The sequence below is a fragment of the Oncorhynchus mykiss genome, chromosome 24 (genome assembly GCF_057628025.1).
Source record: "Oncorhynchus mykiss isolate SJ-2025 chromosome 24, ASM5762802v1, whole genome shotgun sequence".
NCBI classification, from domain to species: Eukaryota; Metazoa; Chordata; class Actinopteri; order Salmoniformes; family Salmonidae; genus Oncorhynchus; species Oncorhynchus mykiss.
Window position 1 is genome coordinate 12,229,652 of NC_143045.1, and position 26,852 is coordinate 12,256,503.

General features: G+C 44.6%; 1 protein-coding gene across 23 annotated transcripts; it reads right to left on the reverse strand.

The window, feature by feature from the left end:
• Nucleotides 1-31: 31 nt before the first annotated feature.
• On the reverse strand, nt 32-26,609 carry LOC110503748 (arf-GAP domain and FG repeat-containing protein 1). Of its 23 annotated transcripts, XM_090219106.1 has the most exons (15): nt 24,733-24,870; nt 24,474-24,642; nt 12,863-12,956; nt 11,015-11,130; nt 10,408-10,570; nt 9,810-9,993; nt 7,511-7,621; nt 6,702-6,788; nt 4,300-4,489; nt 3,922-4,001; nt 3,507-3,632; nt 2,407-2,454; nt 1,378-1,530; nt 1,175-1,269; nt 32-1,057 (listed from the first exon to the last, which is right to left on the reverse strand). In XM_090219106.1, the coding sequence occupies exons 2-15, from the start codon at nt 24,638-24,640 to the stop codon at nt 998-1,000; spliced, it is 1,674 nt and encodes a 557-aa protein (XP_090075232.1). In that variant the 5' UTR covers nt 24,641-24,642; nt 24,733-24,870; the 3' UTR covers nt 32-997. The 23 variants fall into 23 exon arrangements, 22 of the variants coding, with proteins under 22 accessions (XP_090075232.1, XP_090075233.1, XP_090075231.1 ...); XM_090219107.1 differs by having other exon boundaries at nt 3,507-3,608; nt 24,474-26,609; XM_090219105.1 differs by having other exon boundaries at nt 24,474-26,609.
• Between the last annotated feature and the right edge of the window lie 243 nt (nt 26,610-26,852).

Below are 26,852 nucleotides of genomic sequence, written 5' to 3' on the forward strand. Positions count from 1 at the left end.
ACAGCAATTTAAAGGCATGGTTTAGTCATTATTTTTAGTTAAAATTCATTTTAATATATATATATATATATATATACACACACACACATTAACTTAAATCTCTTTAACACCCAAAGTCAGTGGTCTTCAGTCTATATTGTGGTAAACCACCTGGACAGGTCAGAGCATAGGTGAGAGCCAATTCCCTTCCAGGTGGAGCCTCAGCCCTTGGGGCCAATCACAGAAGAGGAGAGACTCCTCCCCCTCTGCTGTAATAAATGATGAAATGCATGTTCTCCTCTTTTTCTCTGTAAAAATAGTCCTACCGATATCACGCTGCACAATCCCCTTTTGGTTCCTCTTTACAAATAAAGCAACTCAAAGCAGTCTTCTCAGCTTTTCCAAATAACATTTCTGCCCTTAAACTTGTGTTAAATGTACAAATACGGATATGCAGAGCTAATTTCCACTAAGAAAAAAATATTTACAAAATTCCAGTGTAATGAATGGGAATATTTTGCAATAACTTAGTATCAGCCAGTTTGAATATACATATGCCTCAGCTGAGTCCGGGCCAGTTCACAGGTTAGATAGAGGATGAGACCCTGTCCCTTTAACACATTTACATTTAAGTCATTTAGCATACACTCTTACCCAGAGCAACTTACAGGAGGAGCAACTAGGGTTAAGTGCCTTGCTCAAGGGCACATCGACAGATTTTCCACCGATTCAGCAACATTTTGGTTACTGCCCCAACGCTCTTAACCGCTAGGCTTCCTGCCGCCCCTAACAACCCCTCCATCCACACACCTTTACCTTGTTTTGATTCTTGTTGCCATGGATGGTGTCAGTTACGTCACTGTTGTTATCATTGTTCTTAAAACATAATACAAAATACCAGTTTTAGAAACAGTGTTTGTCTTTTTAAAGCGTCTTGTAAAACAAAACAGTGCAAGAGGTGAGAGCGGAGCACGCCAGTTGACAACACCCTAGTGGTGGAAGTTTGGGTGGAGCAGCACTATAAGAAAGGATTTGTTGAAGAGCTTCCTGAGGGGTAGTGTCCTGAAGAGGCGCCCGCCTGGAAGGACGACAAAGCGAGAGAGAGACAGAGAGGGAAGGGGAGCCATTAAATGAACACTAGTGAAACTGACAAGTCTGGACATTTGGTTGAAAACCACCTGATGGTCCCACTCACCAAGAAGGGGTTACTAGAGACCCCGGGTGCGGCCATCGCCTGTCCAAAGGGAGTTACCACAGCCTTGGCCTGTCCATAGGCTGAAAACCCCACTCCTGGTGGACCAGAGAAAGAGTTGAATAATCAAGGTTTAAATGAAAAGGGTACACTACACAAATTCATGCAAAGCAAACATGCACCCATGCAAACAACCACACACACACCGTTGGGTTGCTGGGGATAGGCCGGAGGCTGGGGGAAGGGGGCCTGGCCAGGGAAAGGAGGTTGGAAGGTCCCACTGAAGCTGGTGGGGAGGTTGTAGGTAGCAGCGGTCCTGAATCCGGCTGGCATGCTCATGGACCCTGTGCCAAACGTGGCTGCAAGATAGGCGGGAGAGGAGAGGACACTCAATCTACACAATATCACATCAGTTACACAGAGCTCACACTACAAGATCACTGCTAAGTGCTAACGCAGACCACAAAACATCTGCACGCACACACACCCCTACCTACCTCGTCAAGCTATAATCACACCTGACGCCAGGTTAACATCGGCACACAACCTGAACTAAAAACACCTTTACACTTAAAAACACAGAGAAACAAACACAGCAACAACAAAACACCTACAGAGACTAGCTCTATCCATAACATAATCAGAATTAAATTAGACAGCATCTAGCACACAGCTACAGTACTAAAGCACTCAGGGTATAAGCACTCTTAGCAAAGGCAGTGTACAGAATCCAGGAGGGTGAGAAACAATAAGAAGCTTACAGTCAAGATGGTTGTGCAGTTAAAGGATACTCTTAAATGGTTATCTGGCAGTTTGATGTCCTTCCAACACCAGTTTACAACCTCAGAGCTCAGCTGGAGGACATACAAACCTCCAACAGCTATAGTCTGAAAAGCTACGACTGTTAGTTAGGCTATTTCTCTAGGCCAGCAAGGGGCAAGATGGGGTAATCAGCGATGCCACATCACTACAGTCTGGGAGCATCAGTGAGGGCAATAGTGAGGGTAGAGGGGGGGATTGGTGAGGGCAGCTGAGGCATCAGGACCCCCACACTCACAGATACAGTAGAAGCAGCACTGGGGTCAGGGCACACAACACATGCACAGTCGGCGAGACAGTCACAGGACGCTCTGGAGAGCTCTAGGGAAGCACTGCCAGAGTCAAGACACAGGGAGGCAGAGAGGAGGGGAAGGAAGGAGAAAAGGAGTGAGCTGGAAGAGGAGGAGGGGACCTACCAAAGTGGGCTGGAGGGTAACCCTGCCCATGCAGAGCCCCAAACAGGCCTGTCCAGCATCACGAGAGCAATCAGACAAAGCCATTATCATTTGCACTGACACACCTTCACACTCTATTTACAGAAACACTCAGTCACCAATCAGTGTCTCTTTGATTTACTCTATGCAAGACTGTTACTACTTGGACTAGATCCTCATTTAGCTACAGAAAATTGTTAGTGAATAAGGCCGCCGTCTAGTAGCAGCCGAGCCACCGGCAATCGACTTAGAGATGAATACAATTAGCTGAGCGATGAAGTGAAGACATCTGGTTCGTAACCTCATTATGACCTCTGATGACTCGTGACCACGAGTCCTCTCACAGGGTTTCAGGCGGTCACAGTCATCCTCCGTAAAAGTAATCCAAGACTAGGGACTTGAGATTTCGGTTGATGACTAGGCTATTCCTTGAATTATGCGACTTAGAAAAGCTTTTACATGATCACCTGCCTCAGTTCATTTGGGAGATTTCAGCATGGCTGTTCTGCACGATCTCAAAACGGCCACGAACCACTGATATTTAGATCAGCTTTAGTCAGAGATGTCAGAGCTCATCTAGTATCTTTGCAATGGGGCTGCCCATGAGGCTTTGGGTGCGCCCTCTTATCTAACTCAGTGACCACGTCCGTATACCCGTACTTGCGTTCTGAATAGTGCGTTGATTGGGTATGAGCAAAATAAAATGTTTTAGAGGATGTGATATTTAGAACATTTTGAAAGCGTTCAATTCCAAGACGTCACACTCACTTCGGCTTTTCGTCTAGAACGAATTCGCTGCATGATATTGAGGAAGAGAATTGTCTTTTCAGACTACCACGTGATCAGACGTAATGTAAAAATGGCAGGGAACCCAATTGCGCATTACATGACGCCTTCTCAGTATGCGTGTCTAGTATGTTGAAATCCGTTGCTTACTGTATGTTCCATCTAAACAGTATGTAGTATAGTTAGTACATAGTATGACATGTTTTGTAAATAGTAGGAAGAATGATTTCAGACACAGCCTATGGCTTTAGTTTCAAGTACATTGGGTATGCAAGACTTCCGTGGCGTGTCCCCACCTGCTGCCGCCACGGCCGCTGCTCTCCCGTTGCTCTGGAAGGGGTTGGTGGGGGCTGTCGCCGGGGCAACGGCTGCAACAGCAAAAGGGTTTGTTGACAGACCTGGCAGAAGGGAAGAGGAGACATCTAACTCCTATTAGTTCATCTCTGAGTAGCTAAGTGTCTACAACTCTGGAGAAATGTGTTGCGGTCCCATTCTAAATCCACCCCATTCTCCCCGAAGTGTGCACTCATTCACTCGCCCTCATGGACTGAAAAGTAATAGACGCAAGAGAGTGAGTGAAATATGAAGAAAACTCCCATGCTTACACCTACCCAGTGGTTTTTAAACCCAAGAGGCGAGTGAACTAGTGAAGCACACACTGAGGGGGAAAGGGTAGGGATGGAAACACACACATGGAGTGATGTCACTCACCTCCAAAACCCTGGGGCATGCTGGACATGCATTGCTGTGCCTGGGCTGACGAGACTCCTGTCACAGGGCCAAACATCCCCCTGGGAAACAACAACGGCGTTAGAGTGACCCCATGGACTCAGCATGACAGAGGCTGTATCCCAAGTGACAGCCTATTACGCCTACATGGTCCCTAGCAGTAGTACTAAAAGTAGTGCACTTTTAGAGAACAGGGTGCAATTTGAGGTGAGAGGGCTGAGTATCATTTTGAAAGGCAGACTTACTTGTTGATTTATATATTTACAAAGATGTCAATATGAGACAGACAGAAAGACCTCAAGGCATAGACTAGAGGGTAATGGAAAGAGGGTGAATTCCTCGGATGGCGCGTTCTCGTACCCTTGTGAAGTGCTAACGGTGTTGTAGACGCTGGTGGCGGGGGCCGACGAGCCAAACACGTTGTCCAGCTCGGCCAGCGCGGCGTAGCGGTCTGCCGCCGACGTACCCGTCAGCTGACTCTGGGGGTGACGCAGTACTGCCGACGCCCCCGGGGGGAGAGAGCCTGGAACCCCGCTCGGGACACTACCTCCTGAAAACACACAGACTGGTTCACAACACAGGAGGCCAGGGGGGCACTGTAGAAGCTCCATCCGTCTCCTACACCCGGCAGCGAGGGCAACAACACATCACGCCCACTCAAACGAGACCTGACCCTGCTCCTCTACCAGTAGGCCTACATCGAGATAAATATCATAACTGGCTCAAACTTTTCTGACCCTTCCATCTTCAAAAGCGCCACGAAGGTCTGCTTCACCGTATGCATATTAACAGTAGAATTAGCCGGGACTCGATGAGTAGCCTACCAATACCCGCCAGTCTAATAAATCTATGTAACATCCACAATCACAAATAAATATATTCATATTTTGTTTAGGGTCATAAAAAAAACATGCTACTAAGACAATTTTTTTCAATGGAGGCGCCATGTCAATGAAATGAACTTGTTCATTTAGCAGACATCACATGTTTTTATATCTCCCAGGCCTTTACAATATGAATATCATGGAATATAAGAGAATACAATAGAAAGGATATTTCTCCAAATGGGTATTTGCTGACTGTCATCAGCAGGCATGGAGCTGTGATTATTCTGGATAAAACATATTCTGAAAAGGGAGACTATCTGTAAAACATTGTGTTGTTTGGCAAAACTAAGTCAATTAAAAACCTTGGAATAAGGTAAAGCAATCAAAATGTCTGGCCTGTAAGGACCTCTGTAATATTATTTTGAAAAGTGAGCAAGCACCAACAAATGTCAAAAAGATGCCCTCTGTTGGTCAAACTAGCATTAAAAGGCAACAATGGCTGACAGTAAAATACTATGACATCATGCAACATGCCATACCATTCCGCAGCACCCCACAAGCTGTGCTGTGGTATGACGCAACCTTTAAATGAGGACCCACTGACCCTGCTCGTTCAGAAAGGATGGGACCCGGACTTTATCTATTCTACACCATGCATGAGCTCATGGTCCCCAACCCGATAGCCATCTCACTCTACTCGACGCATCTTGAAGTCCGCCAAACAGAGTGGGGGCTCGCAGCAGGGACAGGCTAACCTTGCTCCGTTTTGTCAGAGCTAAAGATGGTATCCAGGTCAGCCAGAGCTGCGTATCTATCGGCGGGGACGCTAGTAGTGTCTCTGTCTACCGGCCCATTGGGCGTTCCTGCAGAGGAGGCGTTACTCTGGCTCTGGGAGGAGGAAGTGAAGTATCCAGTTGGCACTACAGGATTTGGGAAAGTAGTCAAAATTAGCTAAATATCTAGCGTTAACTTGCTAGCGTTAACTAGGCTCCCCCAAGGCCGTGCTACCTGTGAGAGAGAGACGACAGAAAGGAGTCACATGAAGGGCCTGGGGGTGGGTGTGTGTGTTCCTGACTGTGCAGCATAAATCTGAGGATGGATTGAACACTGTGTGCTACAGGAGGCAGGCAGCATCTACAGAGCACAGCAGTGTCATCTGTAATTTCCAACAGTGCCGTGCTTCATCTGACCTGAAATCAATGGAGAGGATCTGCATTATACTGTTGAGTAGTATAACAGATCTAAATGGGGTCAACGGTGGCAGACTTGAAATGAGCCCAACGGCAGTCATGCGCCTTAGTCTGACTGTCACAAGAGCCACACAGTGGCTTCAAGTGTGTTTGTAGGAAGATTGGTGTCTTTCTTAGCAATCGTCTCACACGGAGGGTTAGTTCAGCACAGAGACCGAGGTTAGGTCACGGTCTGAGGAAACAGCGTGAGAGTCAAAGCATCATCACTTCACGGGGAGTGGTTTGAGGGAGGAACCTGACTGTTGCTATGGGAATGAGAAATCCTGTCTACTCTCCTGTCTTAACAAATTAACACTGAATTACTGAATCACCTACACTGTTACAAGATCTTAGTACAATACACAGGTGGAGAAATCTCTTGATTTTTTATTAATAATCTCAAATCATTCTTAAGAGGATTTTCTGCAGGATAAGAGTTCCAGAGGCCGAGGTAAAAGTTGCCCATCTTTTCTTTCCTACACTGTTGGCTGCAGTTTAGACTGCATGATATCATGTTATTTTGCACCAATGGCCCTGTACTTCTGGATATGAACAGGTCAACACACGCATCCACAGACAGGCACACACACACTCATCAATAGGAACAACCATAGGCATTGATATGGGAAAACCCCTAGAGCCTACCAGACAGACAGAGTGGGGAGAAAGGTGTTAGCTAGAGGCTGAGCCCAGTGAGAGAACTTACTGTGAGCACCTGCACCCGGGTGAGGTAGAGCAGTGCCAGCGGTGGCAAACTCACCCACACTGCGGCTGGATGAGAGGGACGTGAACGCTGGCAGCCAAAACAGGATGGGGGCGGGGGGGTGAGTACCAGAGAGACAGGGTGAGAAAAAAAAAACCAAGAGAAAGAAATATAAACCAAAAGGGGGGGAAAAGTGTGAACGTCACCCAAAAGCAAAACCAAATCATAACAGAGCGAATGGAGTCGGTGTGAAAGCAGAAGCCAGGCAGTGTGGTGGTCAGTGTGGATGAGAGAAAGGGGTGCATCTCCATAGTCTAAAGTGGTTTCCTCTCATCGTCTCCTCATCTGCAAACAGATTCTTTCAGATCAGTGCGGATGATGGAAAGGAGACAAGGAGAGGACGCCACTGTAGAGTGCTGCGATGCACCCAGAGAGCAGTGCTTTCCCATCCACCACTGCGTAGAAGTAATCTGCAGACAGTGCCCTGCAGAGGGCGGTGTGGTACATTCAAAACTAATTCCCTTGGGAGCCAGTGAGTAAGTGTGTGTGTGCCTTGAGCAGCCAGCTAGCAAATAGAGCCAATGAGAGTGAATTGTTGTCATTAATGCTAACTACAACACAGACAAAATGGACACAAACACATGACAAGTAGGAGTGAACTGATGTGAGTGTGTAACAGAGACAGACACACAGCGACAGAAAAGACAGAGCCTCTGGGAAAGGAGGAAGAGTGCCTAACAGTGACCTGTGTGAAAATGTGAGCGTGTGTGAGATAGAGACTGGCCATGAGAGGTGAATGGAGCATGCTCTACCTGTATGTGAGGTCTGGAAGGGGGCTTGGGGTGCCGAGGGGAAAGCACCCGGTGGACCCGCGCTCCCAAACGCATCAAAGTTAGCAAAGTCTGCATTTGCGTTCTGAGCAGCTGGAGGTTTGTACCAGGGTCAGACACATAAAATCAAAAAAGACAAACAAAACAGGACTCAATGAATGAGACAACTAATGGTCACATGACACAGGCAGCAACCCAAATGGCACTCTATTGCTTTAGTGCACTACTTTTGACCAGTGCTCTGGTCAAAAATAGTGCACTAAATAGGGAATAGTGGCAATTTGGACAGAAAATGACACATTGAGAGATATGGAACTGAACTAGATTTCTAATGACAGACTAGCTAATGACAGACTGGCACCAGATGACAATGACCATCCAAAAATGGATGTGATGATGATAGGTTCACATTCTCCTATAGAGCACTGCTCTGACCTAAGCTCATGTTCCCTTCTAGTGTGTGTGTGTGTGTGTGTGTGTGTGTGTGTGTGTGTGTGTGAGCCACTGTCCTGGTTCAATGTAAAACATATTTTAAATGAAGCACACAGTACATCCATTGATTCCACGCTCTCATCGTCATGGCAATTCTGAATAATACAAATAATAAATCAACAAAAGCAAAGTTGGTAGAATGAATCATTTAATTCGATCTCTATAGATGTTTGAATGTATAATGTTTGGTTGGTAAGTGTAACAGTGTTAATTTGAAACCCCATTTGATTTCCTCGCCATGGTCATTCTATTAATGAGAATTAAATTACATTTCAATGTGATATCACAGTCGAGAAGAGCAACTTCAGTAGAATGTCGAATGTTAACAGGCACCAATGTTGACTAGGAACTCGGCAACCACCTCAAGACTAGATGTCTGACTTGGCTCTGCTATCGAAGATTATAAAAATGGTTCACAAATTAACTTCAACACCCAGGAATTTCACCAGTTCATACCATGGACGGCACAGAGACGCATCTTCCTACGAGAACTTCAAATTCCATCAATGGTAAGCATCAAATACTGTATTCTTACCATGATTTGGTTAATTTCTGGTTTTCCATTTGGCTTATTATGGAGTATTTCTCAAATTCCATGTAGATAAATGGAATTGGTTTTATTGTTACTTTAGGCCAGGTCCTCCCGAGTGACTCATAGATCTGGCATTTTGAGCGTTTGTACGTTCCAGTCCCTAAACATGGCCAGCTTCTGCTACCACAACCAGCACCTGCCTGAGCAGGAGAAACATCTGTTCTACAAGAACATGGGAGATGATACACAAGGTGGAGATCTGCAGAAAAGAGAGGATGAAGAGATGGGGAAACTGGAAGCCCTTCTGGGGGTGTTAGGAGTGGGCTGCAGAGATGGGCTTCCTGTGACTCGGATTTATTTTGTTTAAGTAGTAGAAAATAGGATAGGAAAGGGTTGATAGGTATGTAGGTTATTGTCCATTTTCTATAAAAAAAAAGGAATCATATTTCAAGTACCAAATTGTGATGTGTTTTTAGAGGGTGTGCGTGTGTCTTTCAGCCTCGTGTGGGCTGACCTTGGTGCAGCCTCTCTGCACCAAGGTAGAACTTTATGGCTCTTTTGAGGATGAGAAAACGTTATCCTCTGAGCAAACAGCTTTACGTTGGCCTCAGTAACCAAGGAGACTGACCGCCCATAGCCCTATGAGAACTCTGGTATCTGGCGATGCTTTACATAGATCAGTGTGATGGACAATGAGGGGGTTAAAAACATATCCAAAAACTTGGAAATCAACCAATCCACCATCATTAACAATGGAAAAATCAAATGATTTATTATTGAAATAGCCTGGGCAACCGAGATAAACAGATTGGTACAATTTAAGGCCATGTGGCAAACCATAATGCAGGCACTAGGGAGGGGGGTGTGAACATGCGGGTCTGGGCAGAGGAGATGACGTCGTTGTTTGTGTGCAAGTTGTCATTCTTATGTGTATATTTGTATCGTGAGATGAAAAACAAAGTGTGGTAAGAAAAAGTGAAGGTCCTGAAATTAAGGAAATCGAAATGCCTCAAGTTTCTTCCCACTACCATAAAACAGACTTTTGGACAGCTGAAGCAAAACACCCAAATACTCTTCAGGAAACTGACCTCTTTCTAATTCCATAACTATGAGTGGATCATTGAGTATACGTATCATTGACCAATGGAGTCTAAGCACTAAGCAGTAGATGTAACCACTGTGCCGAGGGTTTTTCTAACACAAGGTGTAGTGACCGCTCCGGGGACCGGTGCAGCTCGTGCCACTCCTCCTCCTTACCTGGCTGACTGTTGAAATGTGCAAAGTTGGCAAAGTTGGCCGCCGAGCCTGCTGCAGTCTGAGAGTGGGGCGGCGCGGCGAAGATGTCGCCGCCCAGGTCGCTGAGGAGGTCAAACTTCTTGTCGTGGAACTGCTGCTGCTGGCTCAGCTGGAGGGCCTGGGCCACACGGCTCCCCACCGGAGACTAGAGAGACAACAGGGCTGTGTTCATTGGGGCATGCCGTAGCAAAACGCTTTGCAACAGAAAACAAAAATGGGCGTTTCTTATTGGACAGAAGTTTGGATGGAACCTCCCCGTTTCACTCCATTTCGTGCTAAATATGACCCAGTTAACTCACAGAGAGACGGACACTTCAACCATGCAGAAATAGTTCACCTGGATATCCGCACTTCACACAGGCCATCTTGTCGAAAGCAACTCAAAAAAATATATGATGTTTTGCCTACTAGAGCCAGGAGGGTTTACTGAACACATCTTTCCAGGAAAAACTCCCTGGGCCCTACTTCAGGTCAGGAAAAACTCCCTGGGCCCTACTTCAGGTCAGGAAAAACGTTGTACGGCCTGTTATCAGCCAGCTGAGTAACCAGTGTGTCTTACTTGACTGGGCGTGTGCTTGTTGAGGTGCAAGGTGGGGGCCGACTCGCCCAGCAGTGTTTTGAGGGGTCGGACCTCGGGGGTGCTGCTGGTGCTGCTGGCTGACGAGCCGGAGATGGAGGCGTGGACAGAAGCCACCACTTTGGCCTGCTCCGGGGGAACAAACCTAAATCACAACAACAACCATGTTCAATTGGTTACACAGCAACACAGGCTTTAATTGAAATGGACTCCCATAACCCAGCATCTCAGAGCAAGTTTTCAATGATAGCATGACGGTAAATGCCGCCAGGGTAAACGGGACTTGTCGTCAGAGTTAAAATAGGTTCAACTTTTGCCATCGCGTTGTTTACTACCGGATGTTGATTTGCACTGTTTGTTTACTGGTATCATCATAGCAACGCATACCGTCGTTACGCCACCCTCTTCCTTGCCCCGCTATGCTGACTGGTATGACGGTTGTGTGGAAATATTAGACTTTCCTTTTGGATTCAACTAACGCATACAGTGACTCAGACATCATCCACCAAATACATCTGGGTTGTTACTGCTGCAAAGTGCCTTGCTGCTCGTTCTGACCAGAGCTCTATGGACTACAGCAGCCTCTCACCATCTCTTCTTCTCGTATTTCTCCTGAAGGAACTCCTTGACTTTCTGGGGTTCCCTGAAGTCCGGTATGGAGGTAGTTCTGTCGTCGTAAAGCCCCAGCCATATCTGTTTGCATGACTAGAGAAGAGAGAGAGAGAGAGAGAAAGAGAGAGAGAGAGAAAGAGAGAGAGGACGGACAGAGAGAGCAGAAAAACATGTTTGGTGAAAAATGAAAGGCGAATAAAAGTCACATGCAAATCAGAAGATGTGGTTCATCACCTTTACAGAGGAAAAAGACAAACGTGAAAGAGAGAGAGAAAACCCTTCAACACCTCCAGGCCAAGACATCTGCAGCAGAATGTAGCACATTCAGGGTCATTCCAGGGTGTCTCTTGGGAGCCCGGAAATGGAGCGATCTACAGACAACTTGCCAAGGGATAAGAGATGTTACAGTATACATGGATATCTAGCATTTTACAATTAGACGCAGACAAACAACCGAATACATACTGAAACAGAGAGACAAACGGACAGGAGGAGAGACAGGAGGAGAGGAGAGAGACAAACCGAGCCTGAGAGATAGGAGGAGAGGAGAGAGAGAGACCGAGACACCAAAAAAGAGATAGACCGAAAGAGAGACACCGAGAGAGACACACAGAGAGAGAGAGACCGAGAGAGAAACTATTTATAAAAAGAGGACAGACAACAGCAGACAGTAAAGTCAAGGCTGAAGATAATGCATGTCCTCCAAGGCTTGTGTCGATGTTTCCAATAGGCCTAGAATATTCTTCTACATAAAGCACCTGACATACATAGCCTGCAGAACAGCAACAAGGACAAGCACAGGCTCAATTCTGTACCACTACCACATCATCTAGCAGAAGAGCATTACTCCAATTCAGAATCCTTGGCAGATTAATGTGTGTGTGTGTGTGTGTGTGTGTGTGTCAGGGCCAACTAAATAAGTAACCAGACACATGGAATGCATGAGTGAGCATCAGAGCACCATCTCCTGAAAGAGCTGCTCTGTGTCTGTTGTGCCGGGGCCACCCGGTCGGCAGGCCACCACGCTATTCTCAGAGAACACACAAATCACACTTTACAGGATTAGGGGAAATATCTGTGGAATGTCACCCAAAACCAAAAGGGGGAAAGGGTGAGGCCGGCCATATAGGATTCTGGAACACCACGTATGGATTTCCATGATCTGGGGTTAGAGTAAGTCTCAGGGCATTGAGGACAAGAAGTCAGCCTGCCAGCCCTCAGACAGATTAAGAGCTCCCGAGTGGCGCAGTGGTCTAAGGCACAGCATCTCAGTGCAAGAGGCATCACTACAGTCCCTGGTTCAAATCCAGGCTGTATCACATCAGACCATGATTGGGAGTCCCATAGGGCGCCGCACAATTGGCCCAGCATCGTCCGGGTTTGGCCGTCATTGTAAATAAGAACTGACTTGCCAAGTCAAATACAGGTTAATTTTTTTTATCAAACAAAAAGAGGTGGACATACGAATGGTGGCCTAGCTTGGAGGACAATGGAAGTTGAATTGAAACATAGGCTACTAGCCGGGTCCCAGATCTGTTTGTGTGCCTGGCCATCACAATGAGCATAGAAGTCAGCAAGAGAGCATAAACAGATCTGGGACCAGGCTTGAAAAACACTTCTTTATCATTATAAACCTTTGTGTTTCTGCATTCTAGTCTCCATCGGGGTGCTAAGAACTGGAAGAGCTGGACAACAAAAACTAGCATTTCATTTTGGCCTGTTTGCTTCCCTTTGGTTCCTAGTGAATACAACCCAGGCAGACATCAGCCATGTTGACAACAGTCCTGGGAGGTCTGTGGGGCCCGGTCACAATGTTTGACCCTACCTCATTGCCGTGTTTCTGGAGAAACTCGATTTCCTGTTGCGTGAAGGTCGTCATGGAGATGGACTTCACTCTGTGGGGTGGGTTCAGCCCTCGCCTGAGGACAGGAGAGGGGGAGAGAAGAGAAGAAAGCCGGAGGAAGATGGGAAAGGGGAGGAGAAATGAAAGAACAGGAAGATGGGAGAGGGGAGGGAAAGCAGGAAGGGGGTTAATTTAATTGTAAAGCATCACAGATTAAGAGCTCCCATTAGATAGGATCAGAAGATTCAGATCCCTGTACTGACAGCTCCTCAGACTGGCGCGATTAATTAGGAACATGCTGAGTTCTGCTGGGCTTATGACTGCAGAATCTGGGACAACAGAGACATCACTAGGGAGGGGGAGAGAGAGAGCAATTTTTCCCTTGTATAGCCTAACACGGGTACTGAAACCCAGGTTGCCGTCACGACACACAAGACCGTGTTAGCTCACTGAGCTCAATCCTAAACGGTAGGCCTCGATTGAACACTAGTCTAAGTCTCATGCAAGGTTACTTATCATGCAATGCTCGTTGAGCCACCTAGCTCCGTTACACTTGAAGGCAGTTAGTTAGCCTAGGTGTGTGTATGTGTGTGTGAGCAAGTGTTTGATGAAAGTGTGTGAGCTTTTAGAGTATGTGCTCGAGTCTCCTTGTGATGTGTGAGTGAGCCCGAGCCATCAGGCGGGTCGGTTTCCTGCCTCCATTTCCTGTGCACGGCTCTGCTCCGGTGTGCACGCCATTTCAAGAAGGGGGGGGGGTCTGAGTCACTCGGGACACCTGAGCCTCAGCACTTGTTAGTAAGATTTGTCTCGTTAACATTTGCTCTAGACCACTAGTTTTCAACCTGTGGTCCGGGGTACTGCAGGTGGTCCGCAATTTTTGTAATATATATATATATATATATATATATATATATATATTAATAAAAACAGTTGGGAGTATTAATGGTATAATACACAATTTGACATTACAAATTGTTTATAATAATAGGCCTGTTTACATTCACTACTAAAATGGACTAAATTTGACAGCCAAGATATTTTATGTAAAAAGGAATCTGCGAATGGTGGTCCTCGCACACACACACTTTGCCTAAACAGTCTCCTTGGAGACCCAAGAGCTCTAAAAGCTCTAGAGAACATGGGAGGGAGGGAGCAACGCTGTGTAAGACTAGACTAGGGCTGTTCTTCAATTATTCACTGCTCTTGCCTTTAGCCCTCTGTTGAAATTAGGGATGAGTGCCACCCAAATGGTAGAGCAGCTCATTGTATGACTATGGATCACCCATCCATCACCTTCCATCTTCAGTTCTATACAGCCCTACTCACTCAACTGACTGACTGGAACGGCACTCAGAGTTCCCCGGTCAAAAGTAGTGACACTAGACTGGGAATAGGGTGTCATTTGGTACACGGCCTGTGTATGGGGTTAAATTATCTCTACACTCGCGCAAGCATTTCGCTACACTCGCATTAACATCTACTAACCATGTGTATGTGATAGAGGTCGACCGATTAATTAGGGCCGATTTCAAGTTTTTATAACAATCTGTATTTTTGGACACCAATTTGCAGATTTTTTATTTTTCTCACCTTTATTTAACCAGGCAAGTCAGTTAAGAACACATTCTTATTTTCAATGATGGCCTAGGAACGGTGGGTTAACTGCCTTGTTCAGGGGCAGAACGACAGATTTTTACCTTGTCAGCTCAGGGATTCGTTTTTGCAACCTTCTGGTTACAAGTACAACTCTCTAACCACCTGCCTTACATTGCCCTCCACGAGGAGTCTGCGTGGCAGGCTGACTACCTGTTACGTGAGGGCAGCAAGAAGCCACGGTAAGTTACTAGCTAGTATTAAACTTATCTTATAAAAACAATCATTCAATCATAATCACTAGTTAACTACACATGGTTGATGATATTACTAGTTTATCTAGTGTGTCCTGCGTTGCATATAATCGATGCGGTGCCTGTTAATTTCTCATTGAATCATAGCCTACTTCGACAAACAGGTGATGATTTAACAAGCGCATTTGCAAAAAAAGCACTGTCGTTGCACCAATGTACCCAACCATAAACATCAATGCCTTTCTTAAAATCTATACACAAGTATATATTTTTAAACCTGCATATTTAGTTAATATTGCCTGCTAACATGAATTTCTTATAACTAGGGAAATGGTGTCAGGGTATATGCAGCAGTTTGGGCCGCCTGGCTCATTGCGAACTGTGTGAAGTCCATTTATTCCTAACAAAGGCCGTAATTAATTTGCCAGAATTTTACGTAATTATGACATAACATTGAAGGTTGTACAATGTAACAGCAATATTTAGACTTATGATGCCACCCGTTAAATAAAATCCAGAACGGTTCCGTATTTCACTGAAAGAATAAACGTTTTGTTTTCAAAATGATAGTTTCCGGATTGGACCATATTAATGACCAAAGGCTCGTATTTCTGTGTGTTATTATGTTATAATTAAGTTTATGATTTGATATTTGATAGAGCAGCCTGACTGAGCGATGGTAGGCAGCAGCAGGCTCGTAAGCATTCATTCAAACAGCACTTTTGTGCGTTTTTCCAGCAGCTCTTCACAATGCTTCAAGCATTGCGCTGTTTATGACTATCAACTCCCGAGATTAGGCTGGTGTAACCGATGTGAAATGGCTAGCTAGTTAGCGGGGTGAGCGCTAATAGCATTTCAAACGTCACTCGCTCTGAGACTTGGAGTGGTTGTTCCCCTTGTTCTGCATGGGTAACGCTGCTTCGGGGGTGGCTGTTGTCGAAGTGTTCCTGGTTCGAGCCCAGGTAGGAGCGAGGAGAGGGACGGAAGCTATACTGTTACACTGGCAATACTAAAGTGCCTATAAGAACATCCAATAGTCAAAGGTATATGAAATACAAATCGTATAGAGAAATTGTTCTATAATTCCTACAATAACTACAACCTAAAACTTCTTACCTGGGAATATTGAAGACTCATGTTAAAAGGAACCACCAGCTTTCATATGTTCTCATGTTCTGAGCAAGGAACTTAAACGTTAGCTTTCTCACATGGCACTTTTACTTCTTCATTATTTATTTGAGGCTAAATTGATATTATTGATGTATTATATTAAGTTAAAATAAGTGTTCATTCAGTATTGTTGTAATTGTCATTATTTAAATATATATATATATATATATATATATATATATATATATATATATATAGTGCCTTGCGAAAGTATTCGGCCCCCTTGAACTTTGCGACCTTTTGCCACATTTCAGGCTTCAAACAAAGATATAAAACTGTATTTTTTTGTGAAGAATCAACAACAAGTGGGACACAATCATGAAGTGGAACGACATTTATTGGATATTTCAAACTTTAACAAATCAAAAACTGAAAAATTGGGCGTGCAAAATTATTCAGCCCCTTTACTTTCAGTGCAGCAAACTCTCTCCAGAAGTTCAGTGAGGATCTCTGAATGATCCAATGTTGACCTAAATGACTAATGATGATAAATACAATCCACCTGTGTGTAATCAAGTCTCCGTATAAATGCACCTGCACTGTGATAAGTCTCAGAGGTCCGTTAAAAGCGCAGAGAGCATCATGAAGAACAAGGAACACACCAGGCAGGTCCGAGATACTGTTGTGAAGAAGTTTAAAGCCGGATTTAGATACAAAAAGATTTCCCAAGCTTTAAACATCCCAAGGAGCACTGTGCAAGCGATAATATTGAAATGGAAGGAGTATCAGACCACTGCAAATCTACCAAGACCTGGCCGTCCCTCTAAACTTTCAGCTCATACAAGGAGAAGACTGATCAGAGATGCAGCCAAGAGGCCCATGATCACTCTGGATGAACTGCAGAGATCTACAGCTGAGGTGGGAGACTCTGTCCATAGGACAACAATCAGTCGTATATTGCACAAATCTGGCCTTTATGGAAGAGTGGCAAGAAGAAAGCCATTTCTTAAAGATATCCATAAAAAGCCACCTGGGAGACACACCAAACATGTGGAAGAAGGTGCTCTGGTCAGATGAAACCAAAATTGAACTTTCTGGCAACAATGCAAAACGTTATGTTTGGCGTAAACATGGTGGTGGCAGCATCATGGTTTGGGCCTGCTTTTCTTCAGCAGGGACAGGGAAGATGGTTAAAATTGATGGGAAGATGGATGGAGCCAAATACAGGACCATTCTGGAAGAAAACCTGATGGAGTCTGCAAAAGACCTGAGACTGGGACGGAGATTTGTCTTCCAACAAGACAATGATCCAAAACATAAAGCAAAATCTACAATGGAATGGTTCAAAAATAAACATATCCAGGTGTTAGAATGGCCAAGTCAAAGTCCAGACCTGAATCCAATCGAGAATCTGTGGAAAGAACTGAAAACTGCTGTTCACAAATGCTCTCCATCCAACCTCACTGAGCTCGAGCTGTTTTGCAAGGAGGAATGGGAAAACATTTCAGTCTCTCGATGTGCAAAACTGATAGAGACATACCCCAAGCGACTTACAGCTGTAATCGCAGCAAAAGGTGGCGCTACAAAGTATTAACTTAAGGGGGCTGAATAATTTTGCACGCCCAATTTTTCAGTTTTTGATTTGTTAAAAAAGTTTGAAATATCCAATAAATGTTGTTCCACTTCATGATTGTGTCCCACTTGTTGTTGATTCTTCACAAAAAAAATACAGTTTTATATCTTTATGTTTGAAGCCTGAAATGTGGCAAAAGGTCGCAGGGGGCCGAATACTTTCGCAAGGCACTCTGTGTGTGTGTATATATATATATATATATAGTAAATCGGTATCGGCTTTTTTTGGTCCTCCATTAATCGGTATCGGTGTTGAAATACCATAATCGGTCGACCTCTAGTATGTGACCAATAAAATGTTATTTGAATTACTGACCAATTACAGGGGTAGTTGTATATTCAGATCTACTATTGAGCTTTGGGGTGTATCCACTTTGTCACAAATAGAATGACTGACACATAAAGGCCTCACACTGAGATTACAGTCAACCTGTGTTACATACCAGACACCGAACGAAAGATAACAGACCAAAACGGGGAGGAACAAGTTTGAACTTGAGAAAAGCTTGTTTTCTGCTGCAAAACCTTTTGCTACGGTGTGAAGTGCACTAATGAATGAGACCCAGACCAATACATACATTCTATTCAGCCTGTCAGAAGCATCATTCCGACCATGTTCATGCTGGCACAAAGTACAGCACACCCGACAGCGCAGTTGTGGTCACAAGTGCAGGGAACATTTGACTTTTCAACCTTCTCTCTCTAGCTAAGACCGGCCAGTTAGCCAACCATGAGGGTGAAGTGAGTGTTTGACTCTGTGTGTGTGTGTGTGTGTGTGTGTGTGGGGCATATGAAGGATCAGTTCAGTCTCATGAGGAGGAAAGTAGGTCAGATACTGGGAGAGAGTTCCAAACCCCTCCAGCTCTGAAAAAGGATGGCATCACACCGCAATTGAACAATTCAGACACTTTGTAATCACTGAGTGTGTGTACGTGGTACAGTGAAACCCAGTTGATTTGCATACCCAGTGGTATTGTCAAACTTTCACACTATTCTCTCACTCTCACACAGTATGTGTAGAGAGAGCGGAAACACCCAGCAGGGAAGCGCCTAGCATACGGACTCCTCCAGGATGAGCGACAGACAGAGAGGGACAAAGACAGACAGAGACCAAGAGAGACAGACCGACCGAGAGACACAGGGGGACAGACCGACCGAGAGAGACAGGGGGACAGACCGACCGAGAGAGACAGGGGGACAGACCGACCGAGAGAGACAGGGGGACAGACCGACCGAGAGAGACAGGGGGACAGACCGACCGAGAGAGACAGGGGGACAGACCGACCGAGAGAGACAGGGGGACAGACCGACCGAGAGAGACAGGGGGACAGACCGACCGAGAGAGACAGGGGGACAGACCGACCGAGAGAGACAGACAGACAGACCGAGAGAGACGGACAGAGGGGGACAGACCGAGAGAGACGGACAGACCGAGAGAGACGGACAGAGGGGGACAGGCCGAGAGAGACGGACAGAGGGGGACAGGCCGAGAGATGGACAGGCAGAGAGATGGACAGGCAGAGAGATGGACAGACAGAGAGATGGACAGACAGAGAGATGGACAGACAGAGAGATGGACAGACAGAGAGATGGACAGACAGAGAGATGGACAGACCGAGAGATGGACAGACCGAGAGATGGACAGACCGAGAGGGACAGACCGAGAGGGACAGACCGAGAGGGACAGACCGAGAGGGACAGAGACAGAGATGGACAGAGACAGAGATGGACAGAGAGCGCTGAACCCATATCCCAGCAGAGGCCATCTATGCAGCATCCTCACCAGCCAACGCCTCTGTAGTACTCAGACACAAACACTTCTTAACCAAAGCCAACAGATGACCCTGTAGATGATAACATGGTGTCCGTCAGCACCGTTCAGCATTCATTCAATGCTTACAAGAACACAAGGGTCAGTCATCTTGATTCAGGTCACCATATACTATGGTTGGGCTCTGGAGTTTTTACTAATCAAATTAACCAGAAAATTCAAATAGATCTGAGGTTTTCCTGGTCAAGTCACATGGTCAGAAAATAACTATGGTCGCTGAACTTTGGTCAATGTGTCTCTATAATAGAGAGTTAAACTGTAAGGAAATCTCTACAACAAACATTGTGTTCCTCCTGGGGAAAGCCTCTCCACCTTCATATGGAATGTGTTTACACAGTAGATTCCAACCCCACCCATTATACAAGCCACAGGCGAGGGGGGGGGGGCCTGGCTCTGAACCCCTGACAAGTAGGCAAGCAGTTAGCTCACTGGCTTAATTAATAACGACTCAAATGAGTTAGCCTAACTAACTGACCTAGTTACCGACTCAAATCAGTTAGCCTAACTAACTGGCCTAGTTAACGACTCAAATGGGTTAGCCTAACTAACTGGCCTAGTTAACGACTCAAATGGGTTAGCCTAACTAACTGGCCTAGTTAACGACTCAAATGGGTTAGCCTAACTAACTGGCCTAGTTAACGACTCAAATGGGTTAGCCTAACTAACTGGCCTAGTTAACGACTCAAATGAGTTAGCCTAACTAACTGGCCTAGTTAACGACTCAAATGAGTTAGCCTAACTAACTGGCCTAGTTAACAACTCATATGAGTTAGCCTAACTAACTGGCCTAGTTAACGACTCAAATCGATGACGAGAAGACAAGACCAAAAACCAACTGTTAATCTCAAACCAAATCAAAAGGCATATTAGGATCAACAGAAGTAAAAGAGAGTCCCATGAATGGGCATTGAAATAGTGAGCGGGGTCTTTAAGAAGGAAGGTTCCTGTAGAAGGAAAGGGGTCAATAAAGAGACAGAGCTCAGGAAGATGGGTGTGAAACTGGTCACATTTCCCTCAGATTCCTCTTCAGGGTGTGGGGAGGACAGACATGCCAGCAGCACTAAGAGCTATCCTATAAAAAATACAAACACACACATCCTTAAATTATAGGCCTAAACCAGGAGCTTGTAACACTATGATTAGTCTGTGTCTGTATAAGTCGCCAAGCACAAATGGGTCTCAAAGAACACAATGGGGCAGTTTCTTAGACCCAGAATAAGCCTACTGCTGGACTAAAATGCTTCCTCAACGCAGAGTCCCCACTGAAAGTGTTTTCCAAGAAAAATACTAATCTGGGTCAGGGAAATTGTCCCGCATACAGTAATTTGATGCTAACCTCCTCTACCCTTTCTGGGAACCAAAGTGAGAGAGCTGAAGTCAATTCGCAACTTCCTGCATTTTTCCACTTCCTGTTTAACTACCCTGCTTGCTGCTGATGTAGCGAAACAGGGCCAAAGGGCCATGCCACCACTTCCCCACACTAGAATCACACCAGGCTTCCTGCATACATACAGTACCAAGAGGCAGACAGCAAAGCAGTCCTTTCCCCTGAGTCCCACACGTCTCTCTAGCTCAGCAACATGGCAGTCGCTCAGTCCTGCCAAGAAAGATTTGCACAAGACTCAAGATTCACCGCATAAGTAAAATGGATCGCCTGATCAGCAGAAAGGAGGATAGGTCAGTGAGGTCATTGTTCTGCTGGGAAACCAAATATAATCCCGGCAGTACTAAAGATGACCACCTAGCTACTGTGTTATTACATTGGAACAAGGTGTCGACCACTAGCTAGACTACATATGAATAACCTATCTGATATGGCTGGCCTATAGGCCTACGTTTGGTAGGTAAAGTCTAGGTACTATACACTTTACAGTTTGGCTACCATCTTCTTTTTCACATTACACAGTCAGAGGCAGTGTGAACCTCTTCAGAGGTGCCTGTGTGTCTGAGCTTAGAAAATAATTCCATTATCCCACATCAAAGTTTAATACTACAGCACCACAGGGAAATTCACAGTGGAATCCCTGCAGAACCATTACAGAGATGAGCGAGAAGGGCCAAACTCTGTCCATCTGCAATGATTATCACACAGTGTTCTCACAGTTGAAGCGCACGCCCCCCAACCCTCCCCCTTAGCTGCCAAAACTAAGACATGATAAACACTGCCCACCCAGATAGTAGCATTTAGGCTAGTCCTCATGATGTAAATACACACCTAAAACTGATCCAGTGTGTATCATAAGAGAAAAGGGTTGTGGTGCAGGAGAACAATTCTGACGGGGAAAACCCAACACGGAGACAGGTGCACCTTAAAAGCAGACTGGGAAGCTGCCGAGTCAGTCTCAGTTCCCCTACCTCTTTACGGAGCTATGAAGGACTTAATAAGAGAGTCAGGGAGGGACACACACACACTTCACCTTTTCTGCCTTTATTAAGCTAACCATTATCCTCTAATGGACCATGACAGGTTGACCTCAGTGAGGCATTGAGGGTAGGAAAGCTAAGCCCGGCGACTGGCGTCTCACTGGGCAGCATTGACGAAGTAACCAGGACATTACAAAGAACAACTTATTGAATTAACAGGCAATGTGGTTGTGTTTCTTTCTGAACAAGGTTACACAAGTGTCTCCACAAAGGCCTCGGCAAACAGTGGTGGCCTGGGAGGGAGGGGGAGGAATGGCTACAGCAAATCTCATAGACAAACTGATAATAGTGAAAAATCTCTGAATGTACTGACTAGCACAACATGGGTGGTTTCAACTGTAAGAAAGAGTGAAAACTGAAATCCCCCAAAGACTTGAGAGGAAAGATGTTCTTCAAGTGATAATGAAAAGATGAGCATAACTACGTCATATAGATCTACTATATAGAATATTATAGGCTAGCAAACCAGGGAGGGCTGGGGTATTTTTCATCTCATTTGCATGTCTGCAGGAATTCCTTCAATGGCGAAAACAAGCTTGATGCTGTTGAAGACACCTGATGTTCTTCAACATAGCTGCAAAGCAGAAAATTATTAAAGGGAAAGGGGATACCCAGTCAGTTGTACAACTGAATGCATTCAACTGAAATATGTCTTCCGCATTTAACCCAACCCCTCTGAATCAGAGAGGAGCGGGGGGCTGCCATAATCAACATCCACGTCTTCGGCGCCCGGGAAACAGTGGGTTAACTGCCTTGATCAGGGGCAGAATGGCAGATATTTACCTCGTCACCAATGACGTCCTCTGTTTGAGATATGTAACAGGTCATTCGTTACCATGCATTCAATCACCAGGCATTGCCAGATTCTGAACAAACAAGGTCAGGTTGACATGAAATAGCCAAGTGGCACATAAAAATCTAGAAAAGTATCTTGTTTTATTCTCTGCCTGTGTGGTGTTATTTTCCCCACAGATCTTTTAAAATACATTTCCTCAACAATATTTGACATTTAATTGAGATTACATTATTTTGTTGCGAGTAGGAATGAGAAAAGCCCAGCTTCGGTCCCACTAATCCTCAAATCCCAAACTATACAGATGCTTGGTTACACAAGCGTACAAGCCAGAGGTACTGCATCAACCTTGCATCACAGAAATACTGTAATGTTAAATAGTCAAATGCCATTTTGCAATTGAGTTGCCCCTATGAACTGCATAGCTTGGTAGATGACACTTGTTTTAATATGGTCAACTTTGCCTGGCTTGATAGCTAGCTGGGTGGTCGACCAAAAAAAAGCTGTGTGGTGGGCGAAAAAAAAAAAACTCTAGCTAGCCACCTGAGGAGAAAAGTTAGCTGGCTCATGTGCAGGCTACTCTCAGACTAGACGTAACATAGTAAACCAAAATCTGGGACACTGAAATTAGTATGATATGTTACCTTTGTTATGGTTACATAAAATAGAAGGTTAATCTCCAGCAAAAAAATATATTTTGGTATTTGTTTCACTAGTCCATTGTTGGATATAGTCCCTAAATGTTTTGCATGTCACAATCAAGTTTTCAAGATATATATCCTTCAAAATACAGAAATACAGCCAGTATTGATACATTTAGCCCCATATGATGCAAAACGCCTCATCCAGCTGTATGTCTGTGTGGGACTATATAAACAACGGACTAATGAAACAAATACCAAAGGATGGTTTTCGGGTGGAATTGTTATTTAAGTAGACTCAGCAATATGACTTAGATGCAGGAAGTAAAAAGCATAGTGGACGTTGGGCCAGTAACTGAAATGTTGCTAGATCGAATCCCCGAGCTGACAAGGTAAAAATCTGTCGTTCTGCCCCTGAACAAGGCAGTTAACCCACTGTTCCTAGGCTGTCAATGTAAATAAGAATGTGTTCTTAACTGACTTGCCAAGTTAAATAAAGGTTAAATAAAAAAAATATATAACAAAACTACTAAGAGCATTGAAGCATGAGGCTCAACTTCTCTGCTGTTTTGGTTCCCTGGCTACCTACATTTCTGTGTGTGTGCCTACATTTTTCAACTTAGGGGCACATGTGCTCCTTGTAAAAAAAGGTCAGTGTAAAGCCCTGCATATGAAATGTAACATATACCAATTAGGTCTCCCGGATTTTCGTTCACTATGTTACATCTACTCCTGAGTCCAGGTTGCAGTGTGAAAACTACTGCAGCAGGTGACACGTTTTTTAAAATGATACTCATCTTGTCCACACATCTCAAACTCGCTAAACACACCCATCTCAGTCTGGCTTCTCGCCTAGATACCTTCACATGTAGCAGTTTACAATTTAGTTAGGTACAGTAGCTAACTAAACTGAATGACGCGTTAATTGATTTGATCCAGCTAACGTTAGCTTCTGTAGCTAACTACTGTACTGGTAAATTGCCGTTACAGTATGTGGCTAGCTAGTTAGGCTACTAAGCTCGCTGGTGGCTAAGATATGCTAACTGTATCTGGTTATTTAGCGAACTATCATATTCTTGTACTAGATAAAGTCAGATTAACGAAATATACCTAACGTTATTTAGCTAGCTATAGCAGCAGACACCCAACCCACAAGACAATTTCAGCTCGAAGTGGAAAGAGACAGGGAGGAATGGATTATAGCTAACTACTTAGCTAACGGTTAGCTAGCAAGTAACTAGGTAGTTAGCATCCTGAATGCGGCCTGTCAACGCGGAATGAAAAATGTCACTCATCCAATCACATTTATACTTACAGTATGCCAGAGCAGGAGGTGCAGACGAAAGACCCCACCGTCATGTTGGCATAGGTTGGGCCGCGCTGATCGCAGTCAAAGCACTTTCTGTTAGGAGGCAAACTCGTCATTTCTCTCAGCATCTTCAGGTGTTTCTCCTCCTGCTTTCTTTTCGCACTCGCCGCCATGACTGTGACAAATAGGGGAAGGAAACAAAACCAGGGAAGAATGGGGAATTGCAGGTAACGGGAAAAGCTTTTGCTGCTAAACGGGTACCTACTCTGAAAGGAAGAGTGGCTACTGTGACTGTCGGCTGAACAGGAGGCGTTGTAAGTCAAGAGAGGAGAGTCACGCACTGCACGCTCCTGATTTCCATGGGTTTACCAGCGCCACCCAACGGATTGACGCTTATCATTTCATGTGGCCTAATTCCTGGCACTTTCCTTTTCATGATACCAAGAGGAAACACCCCTCTCATCTCAAACGTCTCTAGATGTAAATCTATTATTAGTCTATCATTAATTGGAACAAGAATTTGAATATAATAGTTAGAATATAATTTGGCACGGAGGTGGTTTTATTTTGCTCCGTAAGTCTTCTGAGAAAATAAAAAAATACATATATTTTTTTCATTTACATTGTGGGACATAAAATACTGTTGTAAAAACAGGAAATCAGCTCCAAGTGATTTTAATTTAAGAAATCTGTTCCCAAGTATTCCCACGCATAATAGAGAGACACGTGATCATAAACAAACGTAAGCAAGGTTTGAAGTGATTGTTTTAGTCTAACATTATATCTCTTTGGGCTTCTTGCGGTCAATTTGCAGTCTACTAATTATTTGTAATTATGTTCCAGCCCCCCGACCATCTCCTCAACAAAAGAATCAGCGGCTGAATCTAGTTGATTATCCCTGGAATAGAAGATGTCAGATATGTGTAGAAGATTTGTAGATGTCAGAGATGAGCAGAAGATTTGTATGTCACCTACTGTACCTTAGGCGACGATGTGTTATAGATTTCAATGATCGTAAATTGCTTATTTATTAGTGGTGGAACACAATTTGAGAGTGCTATTCTCACTGGTTTTCTTATCATTCAGACAAAAATCAGCACATAATGTTGGGGTACATACCGTGTGATGGGCTACTGCATTGATAGTAAATGAAAAGGCTGTTGTGCTTGCATGCCCCATGTGAGTGACTGTGCTTCACATTCATGCCTCCTACTGTTTAAAAACAAGTGCTGTTTCCTGGAACTCCAAGGGTGACTCGGTCCCACTGAGTAGCCTACACCTGAGAGAAGATCTGTTTTGACAACTTACCTTGGAGGACACTGGCTTAACATAGGTCAAGAGCACTGGGCCTGTATTCATAAAGCATCTCACAATAGGAGTGCTGATCCAGGATCAGGTTGCCCCTCTTATTCATTATGATTCAAAAGGCAAAACCTAGATTAGCACTCCTACATTGAGATGCATTTTGAATACGGGTCAAGAAACATCAGTCTATCAATACAAATGTATCAGCGCAGAAAAACAAGTGCAGAATCCAATGTCAATTTTAAGACAAAATACAAATGGACATGAATGAGAAGGAGGATGTAACCCTTTCTACCCTGCTCTGTGATCATAGTGATTAATATAGTAAGATGTAGGCCTATTAGGGCTGGCCTACACTTTCTGCCTGCAGAAATTCTACCCCTAAAGGCAAAATGACAGCTTCAATAAAGAATTGATGAGAAAGAATGCAGCTAGGCCCACAGGTTCTGCTGCCAATGCTGAGAGACCAGGGAGGGAGGATAGCACAGTTGGCATGAAGTGGACCAGATGGAGAGTGAAACAAGTGCATATTTCACACCCACATATAACATCACTGTTCAGCCATGCTAAGTTTTGCCTGCAATCACTACAGATAAAATACTTAATTTGAAACAAAGATGAATTACAGAATCCAAATACTCTCTGTAAAAGTAATTTGATGTAAAAGACAAATTACCCAGTTCAGTTCTATAGCAATTATCCAGTTGTTCCCATACTGTGCAAATAAATGCACAAAAGTGCATTTGCAAAGTGCTAAAACGGGTGTCTATACTGGCGTCACTTTTTTAAGTAAAATGCAGATTTAATAAACCAGGCCAGACACTCAAGCAGAGTTCCCACCCCAAGTTCTGCCGATTGGTTGCCGTGGAATTTGTGGAGGATAAAGGAGGGAGCCACATCTCCCACTATGGATGTCAGAGACATTGTCCTGGCAACCAATCACAGCAGGTGATCCTGACTAGCCAAAAATGACTTGCCAACTTAGTGTCTTGGATTCTGCTCTTGTGAAATCAATCCAGACACTTCACACATTGATAAACCATGTTTTTTATAGAGCAGACTAATGTCATACATCAATAA

Coding starts and splice junctions, on each gene's coding strand:
- LOC110503748 (XM_090219105.1), bottom strand. CDS start 24,640: ATGGCGGCGAGTGCGAAAAGAAAGCAGGAGGAGAAACACCTGAAGATG. Junction 9,994..10,407: donor ACAAGCACACGCCCAGTCAA/GTAAGACACACT, acceptor TTGTCTCTCTAG/TCTCCGGTGGGGAGCCGTGT. Junction 7,622..9,809: donor ACATTTCAACAGTCAGCCAG/GTAAGGAGGAGG, acceptor ACAAACCTCCAG/CTGCTCAGAACGCAAATGCA.